Source organism: Heterodontus francisci, chromosome 46, assembly GCF_036365525.1.
Source record: "Heterodontus francisci isolate sHetFra1 chromosome 46, sHetFra1.hap1, whole genome shotgun sequence".
NCBI lineage: Eukaryota > Metazoa > Chordata > Chondrichthyes > Heterodontiformes > Heterodontidae > Heterodontus > Heterodontus francisci.
Genome location: NC_090416.1, coordinates 10,731,321 through 10,756,775, shown reverse-complemented (window position 1 = coordinate 10,756,775; position 25,455 = coordinate 10,731,321). Strand labels below are relative to the sequence as shown.

The 25,455-nt window shown below is 52.7% G+C and overlaps 1 protein-coding gene across 2 annotated transcripts; it reads right to left on the bottom strand.

The window, feature by feature from the left end:
• Window positions 1-1,388: 1,388 nt before the first annotated feature.
• LOC137356752 (sorting nexin-27-like) lies at window positions 1,389-24,390 on the bottom strand. Of its 2 annotated transcripts, none has more exons than XM_068022487.1 (13): window positions 24,070-24,390; window positions 19,321-19,552; window positions 18,906-19,098; window positions 16,708-16,772; window positions 15,640-15,744; window positions 14,609-14,687; window positions 13,761-13,924; window positions 10,615-10,704; window positions 10,325-10,474; window positions 8,676-8,804; window positions 7,647-7,706; window positions 7,036-7,098; window positions 1,389-2,161 (listed from the first exon to the last, which is right to left on the bottom strand). In XM_068022487.1, exons 1-13 carry the CDS (start codon window positions 24,315-24,317, stop codon window positions 2,159-2,161), a joined length of 1,581 nt encoding a protein of 526 aa, XP_067878588.1. In that variant the 5' UTR covers window positions 24,318-24,390; the 3' UTR covers window positions 1,389-2,158. The 2 variants fall into 2 exon arrangements, with proteins under 2 accessions (XP_067878588.1, XP_067878587.1); XM_068022486.1 differs by lacking the exon at window positions 1,389-2,161 and adding an exon at window positions 3,533-6,197 and having other exon boundaries at window positions 24,070-24,381.
• Window positions 24,391-25,455: the final 1,065 nt, after the last annotated feature.

Below are 25,455 nucleotides of genomic sequence, written 5' to 3'. Positions count from 1 at the left end.
GCATCACGGCCCAGCCCAATGCCTGCTCCCTCCCCCAATTGGGGCCAACGTGGCATGATCAGGGTACCACCCGGATGATTTGCCCTGTTCCTCTCAACCCTGAGCTAGACCGCAGCAGCCAATCCCCCTTGCCCTCCCATCCCCAGCTAGGATCGGCTGAGCAAGGGATTCAATTATGGCACCTGCACTAAGCATGTCCGGTCCTTGAGAAGATCCCAATATTTTCCAATTACTGCCAGGATATGTCCATCGCTGGCAAGGCTGGTATTTATCGCCCATCCCTAGTTGCCCCTTGAGGTGGCGAGCTGCCATCTTGGAAATCTGGGCCCACTTCAGATTAGGAGCTCAGATGGTGTGGCACTGGAGTCACATAGAGGCCCAGACTGGGTAAGGACGTCATGTTTCCTTCCCTAAAGAGACATTGGTGAACTTGTAGAAACGATTCGATTGGGTCAATAGAGAGAAACAATTTCCTCTGGTGGGGGGCGGGGAGGGGAGTCCAGAACAAGGGGGCAGAACCTTAAAATTGGAGCCAGGCCGTTCAGGGGGTGATGTCAGGAAGCACTTCTTCACACAAAGGGGAGTGGGAAATCTGGAACTCGCTCCCCCGCTGGCAATTCGACAGCTTCGTTGTCACTCAAGATACCAGCCTTTCCCCCCCAGATTTTCAAAGATTGCATTCCGATTACTCCATTGAAATATCTTCCAGATAATCACTACTTGATGAAATGCATTAAGTTGGCTGACCAACACCCCTCCACCACCCCACCCCCCCGCCCCCACTGCTCCCAGTCCAGCAATGCCTCCATTTTAAAATTTGCATCTTTGTTTTCGAATCCCTCCATGGCCCTCGCCCCCTCCCTATCTCTGTTACCTCCTCCAACCCCTCCGAGATCTCTGCGCTCCTCCAATTCCGGCCTCTCGCCCATCCCCCCGATTCCCATCGCTCCACCATTGACGGCCGTGCCTTCAGCTACCTGGGGCCCTAAGCTCTGGAATTCCCTCCCTAATCCTCTCTCTCTCTCTCCTTTTAAGACGTCCCTTAAAACCGCCCTCTTTGACCGAGCTTTCAGTCACCGGTCCCCTAATATCTCTTTATGTAGCTCAGTGTCATATTTTGTTCGATAACGCTCCTGTGAAGCACCTTGGGACGTTTTTCTATCTTAAAGGCAAGTTGTTGTTGTACTCTGCCCACCTCGTCTACAGAAGGTCAAACAGCAGGCGGAGTACTGGCCCACTTCCAAGGTCGGTTGCCAAGGTTAACGGTCGAGTCGGAAACCGTAACAATGTTTAGGAGTTTGGATAGGGGATGAAGGGAGAACCTTGCTGCCCATGTCCTAACTCGCAATGAGTCCCGTTCACCTATCACCCCCCCCCCCCCCCCCCCCCCCCACTGTGCTCGTTGACCTACCCTGGCTCCCGGTCCAGCAACGTCTTCCATTTTCCAATCCCTCTATCTCCCGCGCCGCCTTCCCATCTCTGTCACCTCCTCCAGCCCCTACAACCCTCTGAGATCTCTGCATTCCTCCAATTCCGGCCTCTTGCCCATCCCCCCTGATTCCCATCGCTCAGCCATTGGCGGCCGTGCCTTCAGCTGCCCGGGGCCCTAAGCTCTGGAATTCCCTCCCTAAACCTCTCCGCCCCCCCTCTCTCCTCAAGACACTCCTTTAAACCCGACCTAACATCTCTCTAATCTGGCTCGATGTTAAAATTTTCATCTGACGACTCTCCTGTAAAGCGCTTTGGGACACTTTACTAAGTTAAAGGGGTTACATAAATCCAGGTTGTTGTTGTTAAAGCAGTATCGGAACAGGACAGGTAAACGTAACCAGGAATACAAGCTTCTGTGGTGGGCCTGGTTGGGCCGAGTGGCCTGTTTCAGTTCTGTTCCAACCTCTACGTAAATCCCTGATGCAGGTGTCATCTGAAGAAATGCAGTGCCCCATTGACACTGTACACAGGCCCGTCCAGACATCAGTACGCCAATTATGACCGAAATAACTAGTTCCTCCCTCTGCGTGGCGTGGAGGAATCAGCAACAAGTTGTCTTCCGAAGATGGATGCGAGAAAACGGGTGGGAAAATGGGCCAGGATGTCCAAACGCAATTCAGACCCCATTCTAAAGTCTTACTTCCTGTCCTTGTTTTTGGCAGCGCCATCACTGGTGGGAGGATGTAAACTGCAGCGTGACAACTTTGCATGGGCAGCCCCCATTTCAAATGTTGACATAGGAATTTCTAATGCAGAGCACAGGACGAGTAATATATCGCGGGTAGAAAAAAAAAACTCAGTGCCGGAAATTGATGGCTGAGCTGGTTTTCTTTGGAAAACATCGTGGGGAGCTGCCAAAGGTAGCCCAGGCAACCAGTTGGTTGCGGGGAGCGGAGGGTTGAAATCCCTCATGCACACAAGATCGAAACAGGAGCACTACAAGAGCATTAAGGAAGTCGGAGAGATGCTGTTGCCGCAGAAGTAATTGAGTTGTGCAGTAAGTTCTGGAGGAGGACAAAGGGGTCCGAGGGGCAATTGGGTGTGTTGCTGGGAGGGATTGAGGGGCAATGGGAAGTTCGCAGGGTTAGCGGGAAAGGGATCTGATGGCCAATGGCACTCGCTGAAAATTCTTGCCCTCTTAACCATGTCAATGGAGTAAGCCCGTTGCTCAATATTGTATATCCTCCAAAGTGTATTGAGATTGTGTGCTACGCAGTCCAATGTTTGGGTTGATGGGCTGTTTGACATGGAGCCTTGCTCATCAGTTGCAGAGGGATGGTTCACGGGCTAGAATCTGGAGCTCTAACTTCTACTCTATCACTAGTCATTGCTCCTCACCTTCCCTCCCCTGCTGCCCAACTCACATTTCTACAGAGTCCTGGACACAGAGGAATGTCTCTGTGCATTTTAAAGGACCCGGGAAGGCTACTGGGCCCCAATGGGGGTTAGGAGGGGTGACTCAGCTGTGGCTTAAGGAGGTGAGGAGCGAGGTAGAGCGGTCCAGGGAGGGAGCTCAAGGGCGAAGTCAAGGTGGGCAAAAGCTCTGACACCAATGTGAAGCAGAGGCAAGACCTTGTGGACTCTCAGAAGGACCACCTGATGTGGGAGGGATGTGACACTGGGCCCAAATACATCACCCGACACTCTTCCACCCTGCAACGTGCTCTAACTCATTGTTTGCCAGGACTTCAGGCCTGTGCGACTCACCTCCCGGACTCACGCCCTCCTCCTATTCAAGGTGCATCTTACACCCGAACTCAGGGTGATCTGGTCAAGACATCCTGCCGAGGCACAGGGGGCAAGAAAGGGAAGAGGGGAAGAGTGTGGAGAGGGAGAGAGTTATGGTGAGGAGTAGGGGGGGGGAATGGGGGGGGGGGGGAAGATAAGAGCAGGAATGGGAGAGAGAGTAGGAGGGCGAGGGAGAGGAAAGGAGAATGGAGGGGGAGAGGGAGAGAGTTTCTATACTCTCTCCACACAAACTGTCCTTTGAGTTGCCTTTCCACTCCATCCATTACTCCGACAGTGTGCACACACCCCCATATATATATAAAATGTTTATTCTACATCATACAGATCTAAATCACATTTATTTTCAGTGTTTTTTAAGTAGTGAAATGATACCTTGAAGAAAAATGCAGCTTTTTTTTTTAGTATAAAGACTTCAGCGTGGCCGATTCCCCCCACGTGTGAGCTCCAGTATGGAGGTACAGGGGTCCAGATTGCAGCTACACCCAGGATAGTGCTTACACAGTTGCTCTGATGGGTTATGGGGACAGCTTGACCTAGACTTGGCCGTGTGCAAATCTTACAGCCCGCATCACAGTTTAGCCCCAATTCCAGCCCTATGTAAAAGCTCCCGGCAGAGGAGCTGAAGCCCTGCCCTATAAGCAGGTACTCTCTCGCAACTCGCCCACTAGGACCCTCCGCAAGCACGGTGGGAGTGACGGGAATGATTCCGGTGTGGGACTGGCGACACACAGGCCACGGGTTCGGGCCCCTCCATGGCGGGCCAGCGATCTCGATAAATGTAACCATTTGAGAAACTGGTCACAGCACTGCCAGGCTGTTTAAAAGAAAACAAAAAAACACACTCACAACCGGCTCACCGACACCCCTTCAGGAAAGGGAACCTGCGCACGGAACGGAGTGCAAAAACACTCGTCAGGGTACAGTAGTGTTGACGACTCTGAACTAGTCATCCAGACAACCAGAGTTCAAATCTCGTCATCAAGCAACTAGCGAGGCGGACTCTGAAATGACCCTCTGTTGCATCAGATTTTTAAAAAAAAAAAACACACATAACTGGTTCACCGATGGTTCCCTTTTAGGGAGGGGCACCAGCTGCCTTTACCCACTGGATTTCAGTCTCACTCAACGTCCTGTGGTTTGCCACTTGGCTGCAAACAGGGATATTGGGGCCATGCCCACCCCAACCCCCCACAATGGTTAGCGAGAAACCCTGCAAATAAAATTGTTTCATTAGGATAACTCCTGACTCAGGGTAGGGCAAGGTTGGCAGGATCTTAATCATCCGCTCACCCTGTCAGTTGGTTTTAATCATTTACAGTACTCCACTAAAGGCAGTACCCGAGCTGCACTGTATGGAGGCACGATTCACCCCAAAGGTTAGGCAGTCCATAATACGCAGGGCGACAAGGCGGAATCCACAGCATTTCTCCCTTCTCATTGGCAAGATAGATACGGATGACTGGAAACACTCAAGAGAAGCTGGGATTGTTCTCCTTAGAGCAGAGAAGGTTAAGGGGGAGATTTAATCGAGACGTTCAAAATCAGGAAGGGTTTCGATGGAGTAAATAAGGAGAAACTGCTTCCACTGGAGACAGGAGGGTCGGTAACCAGAGGCACACAGATTGAAGATAATTGGTGAAAGAACCAGAGGGGGGGGGGAAGAGGAGGAGAATTTTTTTTTAACGCAGTGAGTTGTTGTGATCTGGAACGCGCTGCCTGAAAGGGCGGTGGAAGCAGATTCAATAGTAACTTTCAAAAGGGCAATTGGATAAATACTGGAAGGGGAAAAATGTGCAGGGATTTGGGGGGAAAGAGCAGAGGGAGGGGAGTGGGGACTAATTGGATAGCTTTTTCAAAGAGCCAGCACAGGCACGATGGGCCGAATGGCCTCCTCCTGTGCTGTGTAACTTTATGAGAATGGCCATTTGACCCAAGTGAGGAAGACGCCAAATACTCCTCCCCCGTCTTCCTCAACGATTCCACCCTGTACCAAATTCCATTCCAGCTGCTGACCACATGTTGTGTGAAACAATTCAGGGGGGCAGATTCCCTGGCAGTTGACAGTTAGATTCCCATTTGTATCATTTCCTTCTACCTTTCCCCACCTCTTCCCCCGCACTCCATCATCTCTCCTCAAGAACCACCTGGAAGCTGCAATAGGGGGAAGCGTAGGGACTTGGAGGATGGGCAAATTAAGATGGGCTCAGCAGCCTGACTCATTGACAGTTACCCGATGAGCTGCATTACATGGCGGAGAGCCCCTTGTCATCCAGAGAGAGACAGAGAGACACAGACAAAGAGAGAGAGAGAGAGAGAGAGACATACAGAGAGAGAGAGAGAGACAGAGAGAGAGAGAGACAGAGAGACAGAGAGATATGCTGTGTTTCACACAGGACAGACCAAGTACTACTTATAAACTGAACACTGAGTGTAACCAACCAACACAAAATGGTCGTTGCTCTGCACGTCCCTCTGCGCACCGGAAGCTCATCCCAAGACTGCCGACAACGACTGCCACTTTTCCATTCCCTCACCACCCGGGGGGGGTCCAAAGGTCAAGGCCGACGACCAGACACGCTGGATCTTTCCCCGCTTTCCCATTGGCATTACCCCAGCAGCACCCCACCCCCCAACAATCCCCCGAGAGGGCAATGAACTGGCAAAAAGATGAGGTGTGTGTTCGGGGATTCCAGAGGTCAAAGGTCGAGTGGTCCAGGCAGATTAGGGTCACGTGCAAGGCGTCAGGCCCCAAGAAGTTCAAGGGGGGTCAAAGGGCAACACGGGCTTTTTTTTAAATAAAAAACAAAGGTAGTTCAGCTTTCCAGTTCTTGGCCTCCTTTTCTTTGGTGATGTTGTCCGACCCGAGGGATAATGTTAGTGAGAGGTTTAGGACAACTCCCTCTGGAGGGCTAGGAGCTGGCTGATCTTCTCTGTGACCGCAGTATCTGGAATATGTTCTGTGAAGAAAACAGGAGGGAGGGGGAGAGAGACAGACCGAGAGAGAGAAAAAGAGAGAAAGACTTGAAAGAAAGACTTGCATTTCACAACCTCAGGATGTCGCAAAGCGCTTCACAGCCAATGAGGCATTTTAGTTTTGAAGTGCGGTCACTGTTGTAATGCAGTAAACGCGGCGGCCAACTGGCGCACAGCAAGATCCCACAAACAGCGATCTGATAACGACGCAGGTGATCGGTTTTTAGAGATGGCCTCGGTTTGACGTCTCGCCCGAAAGACGGCCCCTCCGACAGCGGAGGGGCTCCTGTGCAAGGCGGATGAGTTGGATCCTCAACGGACTCCCGATCGGCCTCAGTTCATCCGCCCATATGCTGGCGGCTGGGGAGGCCCTCCTGCATAGCTGACGGCGCCCATCCTGCAAGACCCACCCCCCCCCCCCCCCGCCCCCCACACTCCCTCCTCACTGCAGCGTCCAAATGGATCTGACTGCCTCAGGCTTCGCGTCCAGACCCGCTGCAACCAGCTCCTGGGGACGGACCGCTGAAATTAGGTCAGTACAGAAACATGATGGACAAGCCTTTATCGTGAGTGGGGTGGGTTCCAATGGAGGGAGCCGGTGCCATCGTGTGGCCAGCATGGGAACTGCAGCAGCTCCACCACCTCCGGGGCCCACGTGGGAACCTCAGCCTCGGACATCCCGAGGTGTGGTCAGAGCAGGAGCCTGACAATGTCAACGGGGAGGAGTCCCGCCAATGGCAAGCGGGCGGGAACGGGCTCATTTGCCCGGTGGCTGCGACACGCGCGGGCTAAACGCCGGGGTGGCTGGTGCAGGGGAATTACCTTGTTGCACATGTTGTCGTCGTTGCAGTTCTTGTTGTCCTTGTCAGAGGCCTCATCTTCAACCTGTGCAGAGAAACATCAGCTTAGCGGCACAGTGGCACCCCCCCCACCCCACCCTCCAGACGCAGGCGCCCGCGCGCAGAGAGTCAGGAGTGCTGGCTCTTTGAAAGATCGAGGCGACAGTTGCAGGATAAAGGTCGGCCATTTCGGACAGAGGGGAACTTCTGCAGAGGGTTGTGAGCCTTTGGAATTCTCTATCCCAGAGAGCCGTGGATGCTCAGTTGTTGAGTATATTCAAGACTGAGATCGATAGCGATAGATTTTTGGACTGAGGGAAATCGAGGGATCTGGGGATCGGGCGGGGAGGTGGAGGGGGGGTCCACTCACTTCACACATGTATCGGGAAGGCAGGGGAGGGACCCTGGAGCAAACTGAAGGCCTCCCAGGAGCCACAGCGAGGGGAGAAACTGGCAGAGGATGCACAGAACTGGCTCCTGCGTGCACAACTGTCGGGAGCGATACTCTAGTGGCAATCGATGACCCGGCATCAGTTCTGTCGCTAACTCGGAACCTGCCTGATCAACCAAAAGGTTTCAATCCCCATTACTCACCTCCTTGTGCCATTTCAACTCGCAGAATACCCGCTCAAAGCACTCGTGCATATAATTAAACTGCGGAGAGAGAGAGAGAGAGAGAGAGGGAAAAAGTGTCAACACCAACAGAACAGAAATCCTGCATGAATAAGGTCACGTATTTATCAGGGTAACAGTAGCATAGTGGTTAAGTTACGGGACTAGTAATACAGAGGGCTGGAACTGATGATCTAGAGACACGAGTTCAAATCCCACCACGGCAGCTGGGAAAATTTAATTCATTAAATAAATCTGGAATTTGAAAAAAAAAGCTAGTCTCGGTAATAGTCATAAAAACCAATCTGGTTCACTAATGTCCCTTTAGGGAAGGAAATCTGCTTGCTGTCTTTACTCAGTCTGGCCTACGTGCGACTCCAGACCCACAGCAACGTGGGTGCCTCCGAAGTGGCCGAGCAAGCCACTCAGCACCACCATTTCAAGGGCAATGAGGGAGTGCTGCACTGTCGGAGGTGCCCGTCTTTCGGATGAGACGTTAAACCGAGGTCTGGGAGGAACAGCAAAGGTAGCGACCCCTGTGGCTGACTTGGGGAAGGTTCCACCATCATTGATGCCACCGGTATTGGTCAGCTTTCCTCACGGGGGCTGCCTCCATTCAGAATTGAATAATGCGGCAGGAGATTCAAAGCAGTGCGAGATTACAAAAAGGCTTGCGTGTCCCCAATCTCCGGGACATCCCAAGGCCCCTTGCAGTCAATGAAGTACTTTTTTTTTTTTGAAGTGTGGTCACTGTTTGTAATGTCGGAAACATCTCAACCTGAAAGGCGGCACCTCAGACAGTGCGGCACTCCCTCAGTACTGGCACTGGGAGTGCCGGCCTGGATTATGGGCTCAAGTCTCTGGAGTGGGGGGTCTCGAACCCAACGGCCTCCTGACGCACGGGCGAGAGCACGAGCCATGGGGTTTACTCTGAAAGCACCCTGACCCCTGGGATTCCCTTCCAGCTCTGCCGCCCCGGGGGGGGGGGCCCGTTCGCACAGGGGGACTCACGTAGGGCGTGAAGATCTTCACCCATCTGGGTTTCTTCTCCCCTCGGGTGTATTCGAAGCAGAACGCCATTCCTTCCTCATCCGTGTCCCATCGCTGCATCTCATCCCACTCGAAGGCGATTACCTGGTTCTGCAGAGAGGGCATGAGGGAGGTGAGGAGGAGGAGGAGGAGGAGGAGGAGGAGTGGGGGTGGAGGGGGAGGTGTCAGTGAGCACACTGCTGACCCTGTCGACACAGCGCGGTTATAAACGGGGATAACATGGGCTCCGTCTCCCCTCCCAACTGATGTCAGTCCCTCGAACCTCTTGGAAAGGGAGGGGTTCTCTATTTAGAAGATCCTTCTTATGGCCTATAGACACACAGGAACAGCAGGAGGCCGCTCGGCCCCTCGATCCCATTCTATCAGATGATGCCTGGCCTGTGACTCAACCCAATTTATCCCTCTGAAGCCTCACCCGACAAACATCAAGCAAGTCAGCCCTGGAAGCTCCAACGAGCACCAGCAGCCAGTCTTCAGAGTTTCCGATTTCCACTCCCCCATGTGTGAAGATGTGCTTCCTGACATCACCCCTGTGCGACCTGGCCTCGTAATTTAACCCTGTAATGCCCAGTTATCATTATGTACGGGGCTGGTGACTGAGCGCTGGCTGTCCATTCAACTGTGGAAGGCATGGCAGCTGAGCCCTAACCCGGTCTAAACGCACTTTTCCAGCAGTCATCACTACCAGGGGGTTTCTCCTCACCCCCTCTCCAGGTCAAGGGCACTGAGGACAGGTGAAGCACCCTAGGGGAAAATGAGCCAATTCTGCACAGGGTGGGTGGAGAGGCGGGGGGGGGGGGGGGGGGGTCTGCAGGCAGGGAGTGGAGTAAAAACTCAATGCTTGTACACCATCAACATCCCAGGGGTTACCATTGACCAGAACTGAACTGGATCAGCCTCATAAATACCGTGGCTACAAGAGCAGGTCAGAGGCTGGGAATCCTGAGGCGAGTAACTCACCTCCTGACTCCCCAAAGCCTGTCCACCATCTACAAGGCACAAGTCAGGAGTGTGATGGAATACTCTCCACTTGCCTGGATGGCTGCAGCTCCAACAACACTCAGGAAGCTCGACACCATCCAGGACAAAGCAGCCCACTCGATTGGCACCCCATCCACAAACATTCACTCCCTCCATCGCCGACGCACAGTGGCAGCAGTGTGTACCATCTACAAGATGCACTGCAGCAACGCACCAAGGCTCCTTAGACAGCACCTTCCAAACCCGTGACCTCTACCAACTAGAAGGACAAGGGCAGCAGACGCATGGGTACACCACCACCTGCGAGTTCCCCTCCAAGTCACACACCATCCTGACTTGGAACTATATCGGCTGTTCCTTCACTGTCGCTGGGTTAAAATCCTGGAACTCCCTCCCTAACAGCACTGTGGGTGTACCTACCCCACATGGACTGCAGCGGTTCAAGAAGGCAGCTCACCACCACCTTCTCAAGGGGCAATTAGGGGATGGGCAATAAATGCTGGCCTGGCCAGCGACGCCCATGAACGAATATAAAAAAGACTATCACCCCAGAGTGGCTCAGTTGAGTAATCTTGAGCAGTGTGTACTCTACTAATCTCAATTTCCCGCCCTTCCATTGCTGTACTAACCTCCAGCTCTCCTTCCTCCGTGCAGGCGTGAAGTTTAAAGTGCTTGATGCTGATGGCAGTGATCACATGGCCTTTCCGCCTCGAGTCGCACGCGCAGTGAGGGAACATAATTTCGTTGTAGCCTTTGCAGGTCCGAACCATGTTCAGGTACTGCGAGAGGAGAGAAACACTGTGAATCCAGTGCAAATGGTGGCTGCTGAAAGACGAGCAATCCTGGATCACGATTCCCAAATCCCTGTGACAATACCGATCCCTGTTAAAACAGGCGGCACGTCCTCTGTGCAACTTACCATGACCGTCTTCTGCTGCTCTGCCACTTTCTGCAGCTGGTACGCCTTCTCTCCTGCCTTAATGGAGCCTCGCTTAACATCTTCCACAGCCTTGGGGAGCGGGAGAGTTGGGAAAATAGAGACAGACCGTCAGGAATCACAGCTTCTGCCGGGCAAATCTCTCCAAGTATCTAAACATAAGCAACTGAGATGTATACAGCACGGGAGGAGTCCATTCGGCCCATCGTGCCTGTGCTGGCTCTTTGAAAGAGCTATCCAATTAGTCCCCACTCCTCCTCCCCCCTGCTCTTTCCCCCCATATTCCTGCACATTTTCCCCCTTCCAGTATTTATCCAGTTCCCCCCTTTTGAAAGTTACTATTGAATCTGCTTCCACCGCCCTTTCAGGCAGCTCGTTCCAGATCACAACAACTCGCTGCGTTAAAAAAAAATTCTCCTCCCCCCCCCTCTGGTTCTTTTACCAATTATCTTCAATCTGTGTCCCTCTGGTTACCGACCCTCCTGCCACTGGAAACAGCTTCTCCTTATTTACTCCATCAAAAACCCTTCCTGATTTCGAACGCCCCGATTAAATCTCCCCCTTAACCTTCTCTGCTCCAAGGAGAACAATCCCAGCTTCTCCCAGTCTCTCCACATTAACTGAAGTCCCTCATCCCTGCTCCCATTCCGGTAAATCTCCCTCCACACCCTCTCCACGGCCTCGACATCCTTCCTAATGTGTGGGGCCCAGAATTGGACCCAATCCTCCAGCTGGGGCCTAACCAGCAATTTTATAACTTTGTGCCACTGGCCAGGCCAGCATTTATTGCCCATCCCTAATTGCCCCTTGAGAAGGTGGTGGTGAGCCGTCTTCTTGAACCACTGCAGATACACCCACAGTGCTGTTAGGGAGTTCCAGGATTCTCACCCAGTGACAGTGAAGGAACAGCCGATATATTTCCAAGTCAGGATGGTGTGTGACTTGGAGGGGAACTTACAGGGGGTGGTGTTCCCATGTGTCTGCTGCCCTTGTCCTTCCAGGTGGTACAGGTCAAAGAACAAAGAACAGTACAGCACAGGAACAGGCCATTCGGCCCTCCAAGCCTGCACCGATCATGATGCCTGTCTAAACTAAAACCTTCTGCACTTTCGGGGACCGTATCCCTCTATTCCCTTCCTATTCATGTATTTGTCAAGATGCCTCTTAAACGTTGCTATCGTACCTGCTTCCACCACCTCCCCTGGCAGCAAGTTCCAGGCACTCACCACCCTCTGTGTAAAGAACTTGCCTCGCACATCCCCTCTAAACTTTGCCCCTCTCACCTTAAACCTATGTCCCCTAGTAACTGACTCTTCCACCCTAGGAAAAAGCTTCTGACTATCCACTCTGTCCATGCCGCTCATAACTTTGTAAACCTCTATCATGTCGCCCCTCCACCTCCGTCGTTCCAGTGAAAACAATCCGAGTTTATCCAACCTCTCCTCATAGCTAATGCCCTCCAGACCAGGCAACATCCTGGTAAACCTCCTCTGTACCCTCTCCAAAGCCTCCACGTCCTTCTGGTAGTGTGGCGACCAGAATTGCACGCAATATTCCAAGTGTGGCCTAACTAAGGTTCTGTACAGCTGCAGCATGACTTGCCAATTTTGATACTCTATGCCCCGACCGATGAAGGCAAGCATGCCGTATGCCTTCTTGACTACCTTATCCACCTGCGTTGCCACTTTCAGTGACCTGTGGACCTGTACGCCCAGATCTCTCTGCCTGTCAATACTAAGGGTTCTGCCATTTACTGTATACCTCCCACCTGCATTAGACCTTCCAAAATGCATGACCTCACATTTGTCCGGATTAAACTCCATCTGCCATTTCTCCGCCCAAGTCTCCGACCGATCTATATCCTGCTGTATCCTCTGACAATCCTCATCACTATCTGCAACTCCACCAACCTTTGTGTCGTCCGCAAACTTACTAATCAGACCAGCTATATTTTCCTCCCAATCATTTATATATACTACAAACAGCAAAGGTCCCAGCACTGATCCCTGCGGAACACCACTCGTCACATCCCTCCATTCAGAAAAAGGTCGCTGGTTAGGAAGCTGCTGTTGAAGAACTAGCTAAGCTGGAGGGGCTATGATTGGCTTAGGAACCTTGGGCCTAGGAAGCGAAAACTCAGAATGGGTGGAGGTGGAGGGGGTTCTCACTGCTGATCTCTAGCTGCCCGCCTTGGTGTCGGGCAACAATAGTTATGATGCCCCTCCTCAAACCATCAGACAGCCTGCAAGGGCTCACTCTCTGGGCTCATGGGTGGGGTTGGGGGTGGAGGTCGGGGCACTGGACTGGCACCCGTGTGCCCACACTCACAGCAAGCATCTCCAGGGAGCTGGTGCGGAACTTTTGTCCCAGGCATTCTCTGGCAGCTCCTGCCCAGAATGGCGCCCACAAATGCAGCCAGCAGTCTCGCTCCGGATCACTACCCACTGACCAAACCACCCCCCCCACCACACCCCACCTCAACTTCCCGCCGAGCGGCCCCCTTGGTGGAATAGTCTGCACTCACTGGGCGAGGAGGGGAATAATTCATCCATGGACTAGACTGCTTGGAAAGATCGCCGGCACAGAGACTTGCATTTCTGTAGCGACTTTCACAGCCTCAGGACTTCCCAAAGCGCTGTGCGACCAATGAGGCCACCTTTTGAAGGGGACTTACTGGTGCAGTGTGGGAAACGTGACAGACAGTTTTCCCTCTGCTGTTCGAGTGGAGACAGTAACAAAAAAAGTCTTGCCTGAGACGTCCCCCCTTTTTTTTTTGAGGTCGAAGGGCCTTAGTGACTTTCCCCACCAAGCCTTAACCGTTTTGGGGGGAGAGAGTTCCAGATTCCCACTCCCCCTTTGTGTGAAGTGCTTCCTGACATCACCCCCTGAACGGCCTGGCTCCAATTTTAAGGTTCTGCCCCCTTGTTCTGGACTCCCCCTCCCCCCCACCAGAGGAAATAGTTTCTCTCTATCGACCCGATCGAATCCTTTAATCATCTTAAACCCCCTCGATTAGATCACCCCCTTAATCTTCTACACTCCAGGGAATACAAGCCTGGTCTGTGTGACCTGTCCTGGTGGTTTAACCCTTTGGGTCCTGGATAGAGAGGGAGGGGACTTGCGAATACCTGGTGAAAGAGGTAGATGACCGCCAGGACGCTGTCATTGAGGAGGACTTCCTCCTCCGTGCTGAACAGCCACTTCCTGATGGTGAGGCAGGTGCCCGGGACCGCAGAGGTGTAATTCTGGATGTACAGCTTGTGAGGAAATTCGTTTGGCGCCAGCTTGCGGGCTGCAGGGGGGAAAGCGAAAGGCTGGTCAGTGTCGCGGGTCTGGAAGTGGTGGGGACAACGCAGATTCAAACCGAGGCGGCACAGTCGGGCAAGAGTGCCCAGCGGGAAAGGCATGGCACACTGCGGTGAAGTGTGGTGGCTCCTGTGACGGGACAAGCAAGCAGAGATGCCCTGTTAAATCCCCATCATGGCAAGTTAGTCATGGAATAACACAACACAAATGGAGGTCATTCGGCCCATTGTGCCTGTGCTGGCTCTTTGGAAGATTAGTCCCACTCCCCTCCCCCCGCTCGTTCCCCCCACATCCCTGCACATTTTCCCCCTTCCAGTATTTATCCAATTGCCCTTTTGAAAGTTACTATTGAATCTGCTTCCACCGCCCTTTCAGGCAGCGCGTTCCAGATCACAACAACTCACTGCGTTAAACAGTATGCTCTTCATCGCCCCCTCTATTTTTTTTAAACCAGTTTCTCCTCGAGAAAGAGCAGAGTGTGCACGGGGCTGTCGGAGATTAAATGGATGGATAGAGTCCATGATAGAGGAGAGTGTATCTAACCCCGTGCTGTCCCTGTCCTGGGAGTGACACTCGGTGCAATGACAGCATTAATAAAGCCAAAAGCAAAGAAATGCTGAACCACAGCTTTCTAAGATTGCAGATGAGTCAGTAAACGGAACTCACTTACCGAAGGTGTGATTCACCACTTCGAATAACGCAAAGTAGTTGGCTGTGATGCTGTCCATTCCTATCTGGGCTGCAACAGCCTGGAAAACACACACAGACAGCAGTTTGTGGAACGGGGGAAAGAGAGACGTGCATTTCTGTAGCGCCCTTCGCATCCTGAGGACATCCCCAAAGCCCTTTACAGCCAATGAAGTGCTTTTGAAGTGTAGTCACTGTTGTAGGAAACACGACGGCCAATTTGCACACAGCAAGCTCCCACGGTGATGTGACAATGAGTGGGAGATTGTGGCGTAGTGGTAACGTTACTGGACTGGGGATCCAGCGGTGCTAAGCTCTGGGGACACGGGTTCAAATCCCAACTTGGCAGCTGGGGAATTTAGTCATAGAGAGATACAGGCCCTTTGGCCCACCGAGTCTGTGCCGACTAACAGCCACCCATTTATACTAATCCTACATTAATCCCATATTCCCTACCACATCCCCACCATTCTCCTACCACCTACCTATACTAGGGGCAATTTACAATGGCCAATTTCCCTATCAACCTGCAAGTCTTTGGCTGTGGGAGGAAACCGGAGCACCCGGCGGAAACCCACGCGGTCGCAGGAGCGGTGAGGCTGCGGTGCTAACCACTGCGCCGCCCCAATTAATGAATGAAAATCGGGAAACTACTGGAATGTCGCAAAAACCCATCTGGTTCATTAATGCCCTTTAGGGAAGTAAATCTGCCATCCTCATCCCGGTCTGGCCTACAAGTGACTGCAGAACCACAGCAGTGCGATTGACTCTTAACTGCCCTCGGAAATGGCCTAGAGGTCGTCTCAAAATGCTACGGAAAGTTGAAAAATAAATCTGAACAGACCACCCAGCATCGAGCTAGACACTGGAAATGGCACCCTGCAAAGTCAAGGTGGGAGGGAAGAGCGAGTAGGGGTCGAGAGATTGGGAGGTCGGGGGGGGGGGGGGTAGCTGAGAGCGTCCGAGGGTACCGAGCCCCTGATTCCCAGCGGTAACGCACAGCAGGTCACGTACCTGGTACACCTGGTCAGTAGTACTGTTCTTCTTCACCCTCACAGTCACTGTCGTCTTGTCGGGAAAAGCTATCCGCAGCTCCACGTCAGACACCCCGTTGAAGTTCTGTGCGGCACAAAGGAAGGCGGTGACTTTTTCAGGGGGTTTTGACGGAGTAAATGAGGAGAAACCGTTTCCACCGGCGGGAGGGTCGGTAACCAGGGGGACACAGATTTAAGATAATTGGTAAAAGAACCAAATGGGGGAGATGAGGAGAATTAATTTTGTTTTTTACACAGCGAGTTGTTGTGATCTGGAACGCGCTGCCTGAAAGGGCGGTGGAAGCAGATTCAATAGTGACTTTCAAAAGAGGAATTGGATCAATACTCGAAGGGGAGAAATTTGCAGGGATATGGGGGGAAAGAGTGCGGGGGGGGGGGGGAAGTGGGGCTAATTGGATAGCTCTTTCGAAGAGCTGGCACAGGCACGATGGGCCGAATGGACTCCTCCTGTGCTGCGTGATTCTATGGGACAGTGAGGAGCCCACACTCAGAGTACCAAGGGGCCAGCCGATGTGCGAACACATTTGCTTAACCCTGCTCACGCTCTGGTTACCAACTCCCGGCAAACGCTTTATGCTAAAGGGTTTTGACGTTGAGGCCGGGCATGGCGCTTTTCCCAGAATGATCCCGGAAAATAAAAACGGAACTTGACTTATCCTGCGGCCAGCGAAAGGGGAGGAGGGAAAGGGCGGGAGAGGGACAGATTGAGAGAGAGGGAGAGCCGCAGCATGGATTACAGTGTCCGTTTAAGCTGGACAACGGTGTCAGGATAGCTCAGCTGAGTCTGTGAGCTGCGTCAGAACAGAAGCAGATGGGAACACAAAGCTGAGTGAGCATCCGTAAGAGGCCACGACAAGCTAACACAGCGTGCATGCCACGTGCGAGAAGAGTTCGGACTCGCCAGACCTCACTGCTTTCCTTCACAGATGCCAGCGTATTTTCAGCATCAGGTCGGGCTCCCCTCCTTTTCATTTGCCCTGCACGCGACACCCCGAGCTCACAGCCTCGCTGTCACTGCGCACCTCACCTCATCCGACTCCGATAGGAACTCCTGCATGACGTCACTCTCGCCAATGACACGCACAGAACACACTGTGAAACAGAGAGGAGAGGCTGCTGTTAATCAGGAGGATGGACAGTTTAACTTCCAGCTTGCAGTCTGTGCTCCCAGCCACGAGAACCTGCCTGTCCACTGCTCCTGCTCTGTTACCTTTGGTGTCCCCCCAAGGATCTATCCTTGCCCCCGCCCCCCCACTCCTATTTCTCATCCGCACGCTGCCCCTCGGCGACATCATGCGAAAACGCAGCGTTAGTTTTCACATGTACACTGACGACACCCAGCTCTACCTCACCACCACCTCTCTCCACTCCTCCGCAGAGAGATCTGGGCGTACAGGTCCACAGGTCACTGAAAGTGGCAACGCAGGTGGATAAGGTAGTCAAGAAGGCATACGGCATGCTTGCCTTCATCAGTCGGGGCATAGAGTATAAAAATAGGCAGGTCATGCTGCAGCTGTACAGAACCTTAGTTAGGCCACACTTAGAATATTGCGTGCAATTCTGGTCGCCACACTACCAGAAGGACGTGGAGGCTTTGGAGAGGGTACAGAGGAGATTTACCAGGATGTTGCCTGGTCTGGAGGGCATTAGCTATGAGGAGAGGTTGGATAAACTCGGATTGTTTTCACTAGAACGACGGAGGTGGAGGGGCGACATGATAGAGGTTTACAAAGTTACGAGTGGCATGGACAGAGTGGATAGTCAGAAGCTTTTTCCCAGGGTGGAAGAGTCAGTTACATGGGGACATAGGTTTAAGGTGCGAGGGACAAAGTTTAGAGGGGATGTGCGAGGCAAGTTCTTTGCACGGAGGTTGGTGAGTGCCTGGAACTTGCTGCCGGGGGAGGTGGTGGAAGCAGGTACGATAGCGACGTTTAAGAGGCATCTTAACAAATACATGAATAGGATGGGAATAGAGGGATACGGTCCCCGGAAGTGCAGAAGGTTTTCGTTTAGGCAGGCATCAAGATCGGCGCAGGCTTGGAGGGCCGAATGGCCTGTTCCTGTGCTGTACTGTTCTTGGTCTCTAAATTATCAGACTGCTTATCCCACATCCAGTACTGGACGAGCAGAAATCTCCTCCGTCTTAATACTGGGAAGACTAAAGCCACTGCCTTCGGTCTCTGCTGCGCACTCCGCTCCTTTGTCAATGACTCCGTCCCTCTCCTTGGCTACTGTCTGACTGCGACTCAACCAGACTGTTTGAAACGTTGGCGTCACGTTTTGACCCCGAGATGAGCTTTCAACCACACACCCGTGCCATCACCAAGACCACCTCCATTAACATCGTTCATTTCCACCCCGTCTCAGCTCTTCTGCTGCCGAAACCCTCATCCATGCCTTTGGTACCTCCAGACTCGACTGTTCCGACGCACTCCTACCGGTCTCTCACATTCTACCCTCTGAGGTCATGCAAAACTCTGCTGCCCATTTCCTGACTCGCACCGAGTCCCCTATCACCCCTGTGCTCGCTGACCTACACCGGCTCCTAGTTGAACAACGCCCCCATTTTAAAATTCTTGTCCTCGTTTTCAAATCCCTCCATGGCCCTCCGCCCCCTCCCTATCTCTGTAACCTCCTCAAGCCCCTACATCCCTCGGAGATCTCTGCGCTCCTCCAATTCTAGCGCAACCCCCACCCCCACTCCCATCGTTCCCCCACTGGCGGCCGTGCCTTCAGCTGCCTGGGGCCCTAAGCTCTGGAATCCCCTCCCCACCTCACTTTCCTCCTTCAACACACTCCTGAAAAGCTTTGACCACACCTTTGGTCATCTGCCCGAAAACCTCCACATGTGGCTTGGTGTCAGGTTCTGTTTTATGATGTGAAGTGCCTTGGGACGTTCAATTACGTTAAAGGCTCTATATAAATACAAGCTGTTATTGTAACTCGAAGCCCCTGTCGCCCTCTCAAGTCGGCACAAAAGATCTCAGGATGCTATTTTGAAGAAGAATGGGGTGGGGGGAGTTCTCCCCTGGTGTCCTGGGACCAACAGTTGATCGGATCACTGCCCCTGTTAGTTTACGGCTGCCGTATTTCCTTACAACAGTGACCACACTACAAGACTACAATCGGCTGTGTGAGGCATCTTTGGACCTCCCCCGAGGTGGTGAAAGTTGTATTAGAGATTGCGCCTCCGTCGCTCCGCAGGGGGGGGGGCGAGGTCCTCACCTTTCTCCAGGTACTCCTCCAGGCCGCGCCGCCGCGCGTCCAGCTGCTGCTCGGAAAGGGAGAAGGGCCACTTGCCCGGTGGCCGAGGGAAGCCAAAGTCGGAAAACTCCCGCTTCAGGTTCTGGTGCAGGACGGCAAACTCCCGGTATCGCTTGGAGCACAGCTGCCTGCCGGCCATGTAAATGTTGTATACCTGGAAAGCAGGAGGGGAGGGAGGGGCGAACATATTACAAAAACTCAGTAGGGTCATGTCTCAGTTTGGATACACCAGGCAGGCCCCCTGCTTCACTCACTGCCAGCTCCTGTACCCGGCAAGGAGGCTCCTGTGCAGCATAAACACCGGCACGGAGAAGATGGGCCGAAGGGCCTGTTCCCGCGCCGTTAAAATGCAATGTAATTCCAACACATTACTCACGACAAACTTCTCCCCGTTCTGCTCGATGTGCTTGTAGCTGGGGATGGAGATGGGAATGGCCTGCTTCTCCGTGTAGTCATAGAAGGACTGTCCTGAGGAGTCATCACTGGGATCCAGGTTTTCCACTTCATGAGGGGGCATGGATAGCACGGTGAGCAGCAACTCCCGGTCTCCCGCACGGATCAAGTCCACCACTTGCTTGTGAGTCGCCCCCTCCACGTTTACTGCGTTTCTAAAAAGGGGAGGGGGAGCGGAATAACAGATTTCACTAATTATTGCTGAAAAGAGAGACATTTTGTCCAAGTTTTCGTCTTGCACTCATCAGGACAATTCCCAAGAATACCAATGCAAGGGAAAGCAAGAAATTCATACTGTATGAGAAGAAAGTGCTGATTGGTTGGCAAGTGGGCTCTGATTACATTCTCCGTGACAATGCCTTTACCAATCAGCACTCTCTTCTCATACAGTATAAATTTGTTGCTTTCCCTTCCATTGGTATTCTTGCGATTGGTCCTGATGAGTGCAAGATGAAAAGCTTCGACAAAATGACTCTTTTTAGCAATACTCAAGTTCTGTACTACCAAACAACTATTTACATTACACCAACCCGCAAATAATTACATTGTTCACAGTTAATATCGTGGGACACTTTCACCGGGGCAAGCATCTGTTTAGAATGGGTCCGAGGACTCTGGAATAAGGCAAGCAAGGACTTGCGTTTCTAAAGCGCCTTTCACATCCACAGCATGCCCCAAAGTGATGTACAGACAATGAAGTACTTCTTTAAGCGCAGTCGCTGTTGTAATATTGGAAACGCGGCACCCAATTTGGGCACAGCAAGGTCCCACAAACAGCAACATGAACTCCCCTGATTTTTTTTTCAAAACAGCGGCCATGAAATCTTTTACATCCATCTGAGAGAGCAAAAGGGGGCCTTGGTTTAACGTCCCAATCGAAAGACGGCACCTCGGACAGTGCAGCACTCCCTCAGTACCAGCACTGGGAGTGTCGATCTGCATTAGGGTCTCAGGTGTCTGGAGTGTCACTTGAACCCACGACATTCTAACTCAGAGGACAGTGTGCTACCCTCTAAGCCACGGTGGACTTACACACGGGGAGGAAGATTGTGAGATGTTTTAAGATAGGAAATTTAGCTGACAGCACAGAACTAAGTGAGAAATTCGGGACGGCACTTCTGCATTTGGACTTTCAACTGAAGCAAAAGGAAGTGCAGACGCCAGCATACTATCACTTCACAAGGCCATCGTCAGATCGGGTGGGGGTGTGAAAACACCAGACCACACCCAGCAGGGCTATGCCATGTTGAAACAACTAGGATTAAAAGACCACAGTCCGCTTCGTTCCCATGACGAGAGCAGCACAAAGCAGACACAACCCATTGTGAAACAGACGACTGGACAAATTCTTTAAGACACTAAGAATAGTGTTGATGCAGTGTTGTCAACATGATTTCATTAAACCATGAAGATGCATGAATCTTGTGTCGTTTTCCCACATGAACTCTGATACAGAGAACAGAGCAAATACCTTTGCACCAACTCCTAACAGACCTGACCCCACCAGTACTGTACCCCAGTGTTATACACTGACAGACCCGTCCCCACCAGTACTGTACCCCAGTGTTATACAGAGACAGACCCGTCCCCACCAGTACTGTACCCCAGTGTTATACAGTGACAGACCTGTCTCCACCAGTACTGTACCCCAGTGTTATACACTGACAGACCTGTCCCCACCAGTACTGTACCCCAGTGTTATACACTGACAGACCTGTCTCCACCAGTACTGTACCCCAGTGTTATACACTGACAGACCTGTCCCCACCAGTACTGTACCCCAGTGTTATACAGTGACAGACCGGTCCCCACCAGTACTGTACCCCAGTGTTGTACAGTGACAGACCTGTCCCCACCAGTACTGTACCCCAGTGTTATACAGTTACAGACCTGTCCCCACCAGTACTGTACCCCAGTGTTATACACTGACAGACCTGTCCCCACCAGTACTGTAACCCAGTGTTATACAGTGACAGACCTGTCCCCACCAGTACTGTACCGCAGTGTTATACAGTGACAGACCTGTCCCCACCAGTACTGTACCCCAGTGTTATACACTGACAGACCTGTCCCCACCAGTACTGTACCCCAGTGTTATACAGTGACAGACCTGTCCCCACCAGTACTGTACCCCAGTGTTATACAGTGACAGACCTGTCCCCACCAGTACTGTACCTTAGTGTTATACAGTGACAGACCTGTCCCCACCAGTACTGTACCCCAGTGTTATACAGTTACAGACCTGTCCCCACCAGTACTGTACCCCAGTGTTAAACACTGACAGACCTGTCCCCACCAGTACTGTACCCCAGTGTTATACAGTGACAGACCTGTCCCCACCAGTACTGTACCGCAGTGTTATACACTGACAGACCTGTCCCCACCAGTACTGTACCCCAGTGTTATACACTGACAGACCTGTCTCCACCAGTACTGTACCCCAGTGTTATACACTGACAGACCTGTCCCCACCAGTACTGTACCCCAGTGTTATACACTGACAGACCTGTCTCCACCAGTACTGTACCCCAGTGTTATACAGTGACAGACCTGTCCCCACCAGTACTGTACTCCATTGTTATACAGTGACAGACTTGTCCCCACCAGTACTGTACCCCAGTGTTATACACTGACAGACCTGTCCCCACCAGTACTGTACTCCAGTGTTATACAGTAACAGACCTGTCTCCACCAGTACTGTACCCCAGTGTTATACAGTGACAGACCTGTCCCCACCAGTACTGTACTCCATTGTTATACAGTGACAGACTTGTCCCCACCAGTACTGTACCCCAGTGTTATACACTGACAGACCTGTCCCCACCAGTACTGTACTCCATTGTTATACAGTGACAGACTTGTCCCCACCAGTACTGTACCCCAGTGTTATACACTGACAGACCTGTCCCCACCAGTACTGTACTCCAGTGTTATACAGTAACAGACCTGTCTCCACCAGTACTGTACCCCAGTGTTATACACTGAGACCTGTCTCCACCAGTACTGTACCCCAGTGTTATACAGTGACAGACCTGTCCCCACCAGTACTGTACTCCATTGTTATACAGTGACAGACTTGTCCCCACCAGTACTGTACCCCAGTGTTATACACTGACAGACCTGTCCCCACCAGTACTGTACTCCAGTGTTATACAGTAACAGACCTGTCTCCACCAGTACTGTACCCCAGTGTTATACACTGACAGACCTGTCCCCACCAGTACTGTACTCCAGTGTTATCCAGTGACAGACTTGTCCCCACCAGTACTGTACCCCAGTGTTATACACTGACAGACCCGTCCCCACCAGTACTGTACCCCAGTGTTACACAGCAACAGACGCGTCCCCGCCAGTACTGTACCCCAGTGTTATACACTGACAGACCTGTCTCCACCAGTACTGTACTCCAGTGTTATACAGTGACAGACCTGTCTCCACCAGTACTGTACCCCAGTGTTATACACTAACAGACCTGTCCCCACCAGTACTGTACCCCAGTGTTATACAGTGACAGACCTGCCCCCATCAGTACTGTACCCCAGTGTTATACAGTGACAGACCTGCTCCCACCAGTACTGTACCCCAGTGTTATACAGTGACAGACCTGCCCCCATCAGTACTGTACCCCAGTGTTATACAGTGACAGACCTGCCCCCACCAGTACTGTACCCCAGTGTTATACACTGACAGACCTGTCCCCACCAGTACTGTACCCCAGTGTTATACAGTGACAGACCTGTCCCCACCAGTACTGTACCCCAGTGTTATACAGTGACAGACCTGTCCCCACCAGTACTGTACCCCAGTGTTATACACTGACAGACCTGTCCCCACCAGTACTGTACCCCAGTGTTATACAGTGACAGACCTGTCCCCACCAGTACTGTACCCCAGTGTTATACACTGACAGACCTGTCCTCACCAGTACTATACCCCAGTGTTCTACAGTGACAGACCTGCCCCCACCAGTACTGCACCTCAGTGCTATACAGTGACAGACCTGTCCATACAAGGCTAGGGGCCAAGTGCTGGAAAAATGGGATTAGAATAGCTAGGTGCTTGATGGCCAGCGTAGACACAGTGGACCGAAGGGTCTGCTTTGGTGCTGTATAACTTTACGACTCTATGACACCCACGAACACCATGAGCAATGCCACAGGTGGTCTCAGTTCACTCAAATCCCCGCACACCCAGCCACAAACACCGTCGGCAATGCCACGGGAGGTCAGTTCATACAACTCCCCAAACGCAAGCACGGCGAACGGGAGGTCAGTGAACTCAATTCCCCCACCCGCAAACACCATGAGCAACACCTCAGGTGGTCAGTTAACCAATTCCCCACGCGCGCCCACCCACCCGCCCGCCAAAACCATGAGCAACGCTGCGGGAGGTCAGTTAACGCAATTTTCCCACACGCATCCCACTCGCGAACACCATGTGCAACGCCGTGGGCGGTCAGTTAACCAATTCCCCACGCGCGCCCACCCGCCCGTCAAAACCATGAGCAACGCTGCGGGAGGTCAGTTAACGCAATTTTCCCACACGCATCCCACTCGCGAACACCATGTGCAACGCCGCGGGCGGTGGCACCCACCAATCGGGTGGGTAGGGGTAGGGGAGGGGGCGGGGTCCGGTGGCCCGGAGGGCTCAGAAAGCGGACGCGGTCACTCACACGGCCAGGATGCGGTCGCCCCGCCGGACTCCGGCCCGCTCGGCCGCGCCGCCCGGTAACACGGCGCTGACGTGCTGCAGCGGCGCGTACAGCTCGCCGTTGATGCTGCGCAACTGGCCGCCCTCGCTCACTTGGCCCCGCACGTTGAAGCCGTAGCCGCTGTCCGACTTGACGATGCGGACGGTGCGGGGCCCCGGGGCAGGGACCGAGCCGGCCCGCAGGGCGTCCCCGTCCTCCTCCTCCGCCATCTTCTAACCACAGCAACGGGCGGCCGGAGTGGGCGGGAGACGGCGGTGCGGGTTGTCCCCTCGCGTGAGGCCTGCCGGGAACTGTAGTTCCCCTGCCCGCTCACCCCATCGGTGGCGACGGAGAGGTGAACGACATTCCCCAGAGAGCCGGCTGGGCGAAGGCGCCCCTGCACCCGATGGTCGCCGGGAAATGTAGTCACCCTGCGGTTGAAGGGACGGCTCAGGGCGGAGGTGCGAACGACACTTCCCACAATGCAAGTGTTAGACTGGCTCAAGGGGTGTCGGGAAACTGCCCTGTTCCTCGCTGCCGACTGACCATCAAGACTACAGTACCCATAATGCATAGAGAGGATGGCGGGTGGTTGCTGGGAAGTGTAGTTCTCCTGGTTAGATTTGTTGCCTTGGACGAGTTAAAGGGAGCGGGCAAAAGAACTACAATAACCAGACACATTGGCCATGGGCAGGCCAGTTGAATGCCAAGGGCCTTGGGATGTTGGGCCAATGAAGCTTTACCCAATCATTGAACCACAGAATTGCTACAGCACAGAAAGAGGCCACTTGGCCCATCGTGTCTGCACTGGCTCTCCCTTAGTGCCATTCCCCCGCTTTCTCCCCATAACCCTTGCACATTCTTACTTTTCCGATAAGAGTTGAACTCCCTCTTGAACGTCTCGATCATTTACTACCCTTGAACTGAGTGGCTTGCTGGGCCATTTCAGAGGGGCATTTAAGAGTCAACTGCCTTGCTGTGGGTCTGGAGTCACATGTAGGCCAGACCAGGTAAGGACAGTGGATTTCCTTCCCTAAAGGACATTAGTGAACCAGATGGGTTTTTACAACAATTGACAATGATCACCATTAGATTAGCTTTTTTAAATTCCAGATTTGTCATTTGAATTCAAATTTCACCATCTGCTATGGTGGGATTTGAACCCAGGTCCCCAGAGCATTAGTCAGCTAGTCCAATAACATTACCACTACACCACCACTATCTCAACCGATTCAGCCACCTTCAATGACTTATGTACAGATTCATCCAGATGCTTCTGCTCCTGCATCCCCTTTATTCCTCGTACGCTTTCATTGTCTCTTCGTTGTTTAGATAAGTTAAGTGAGGTGGCAAAGACCTGGCAAATGG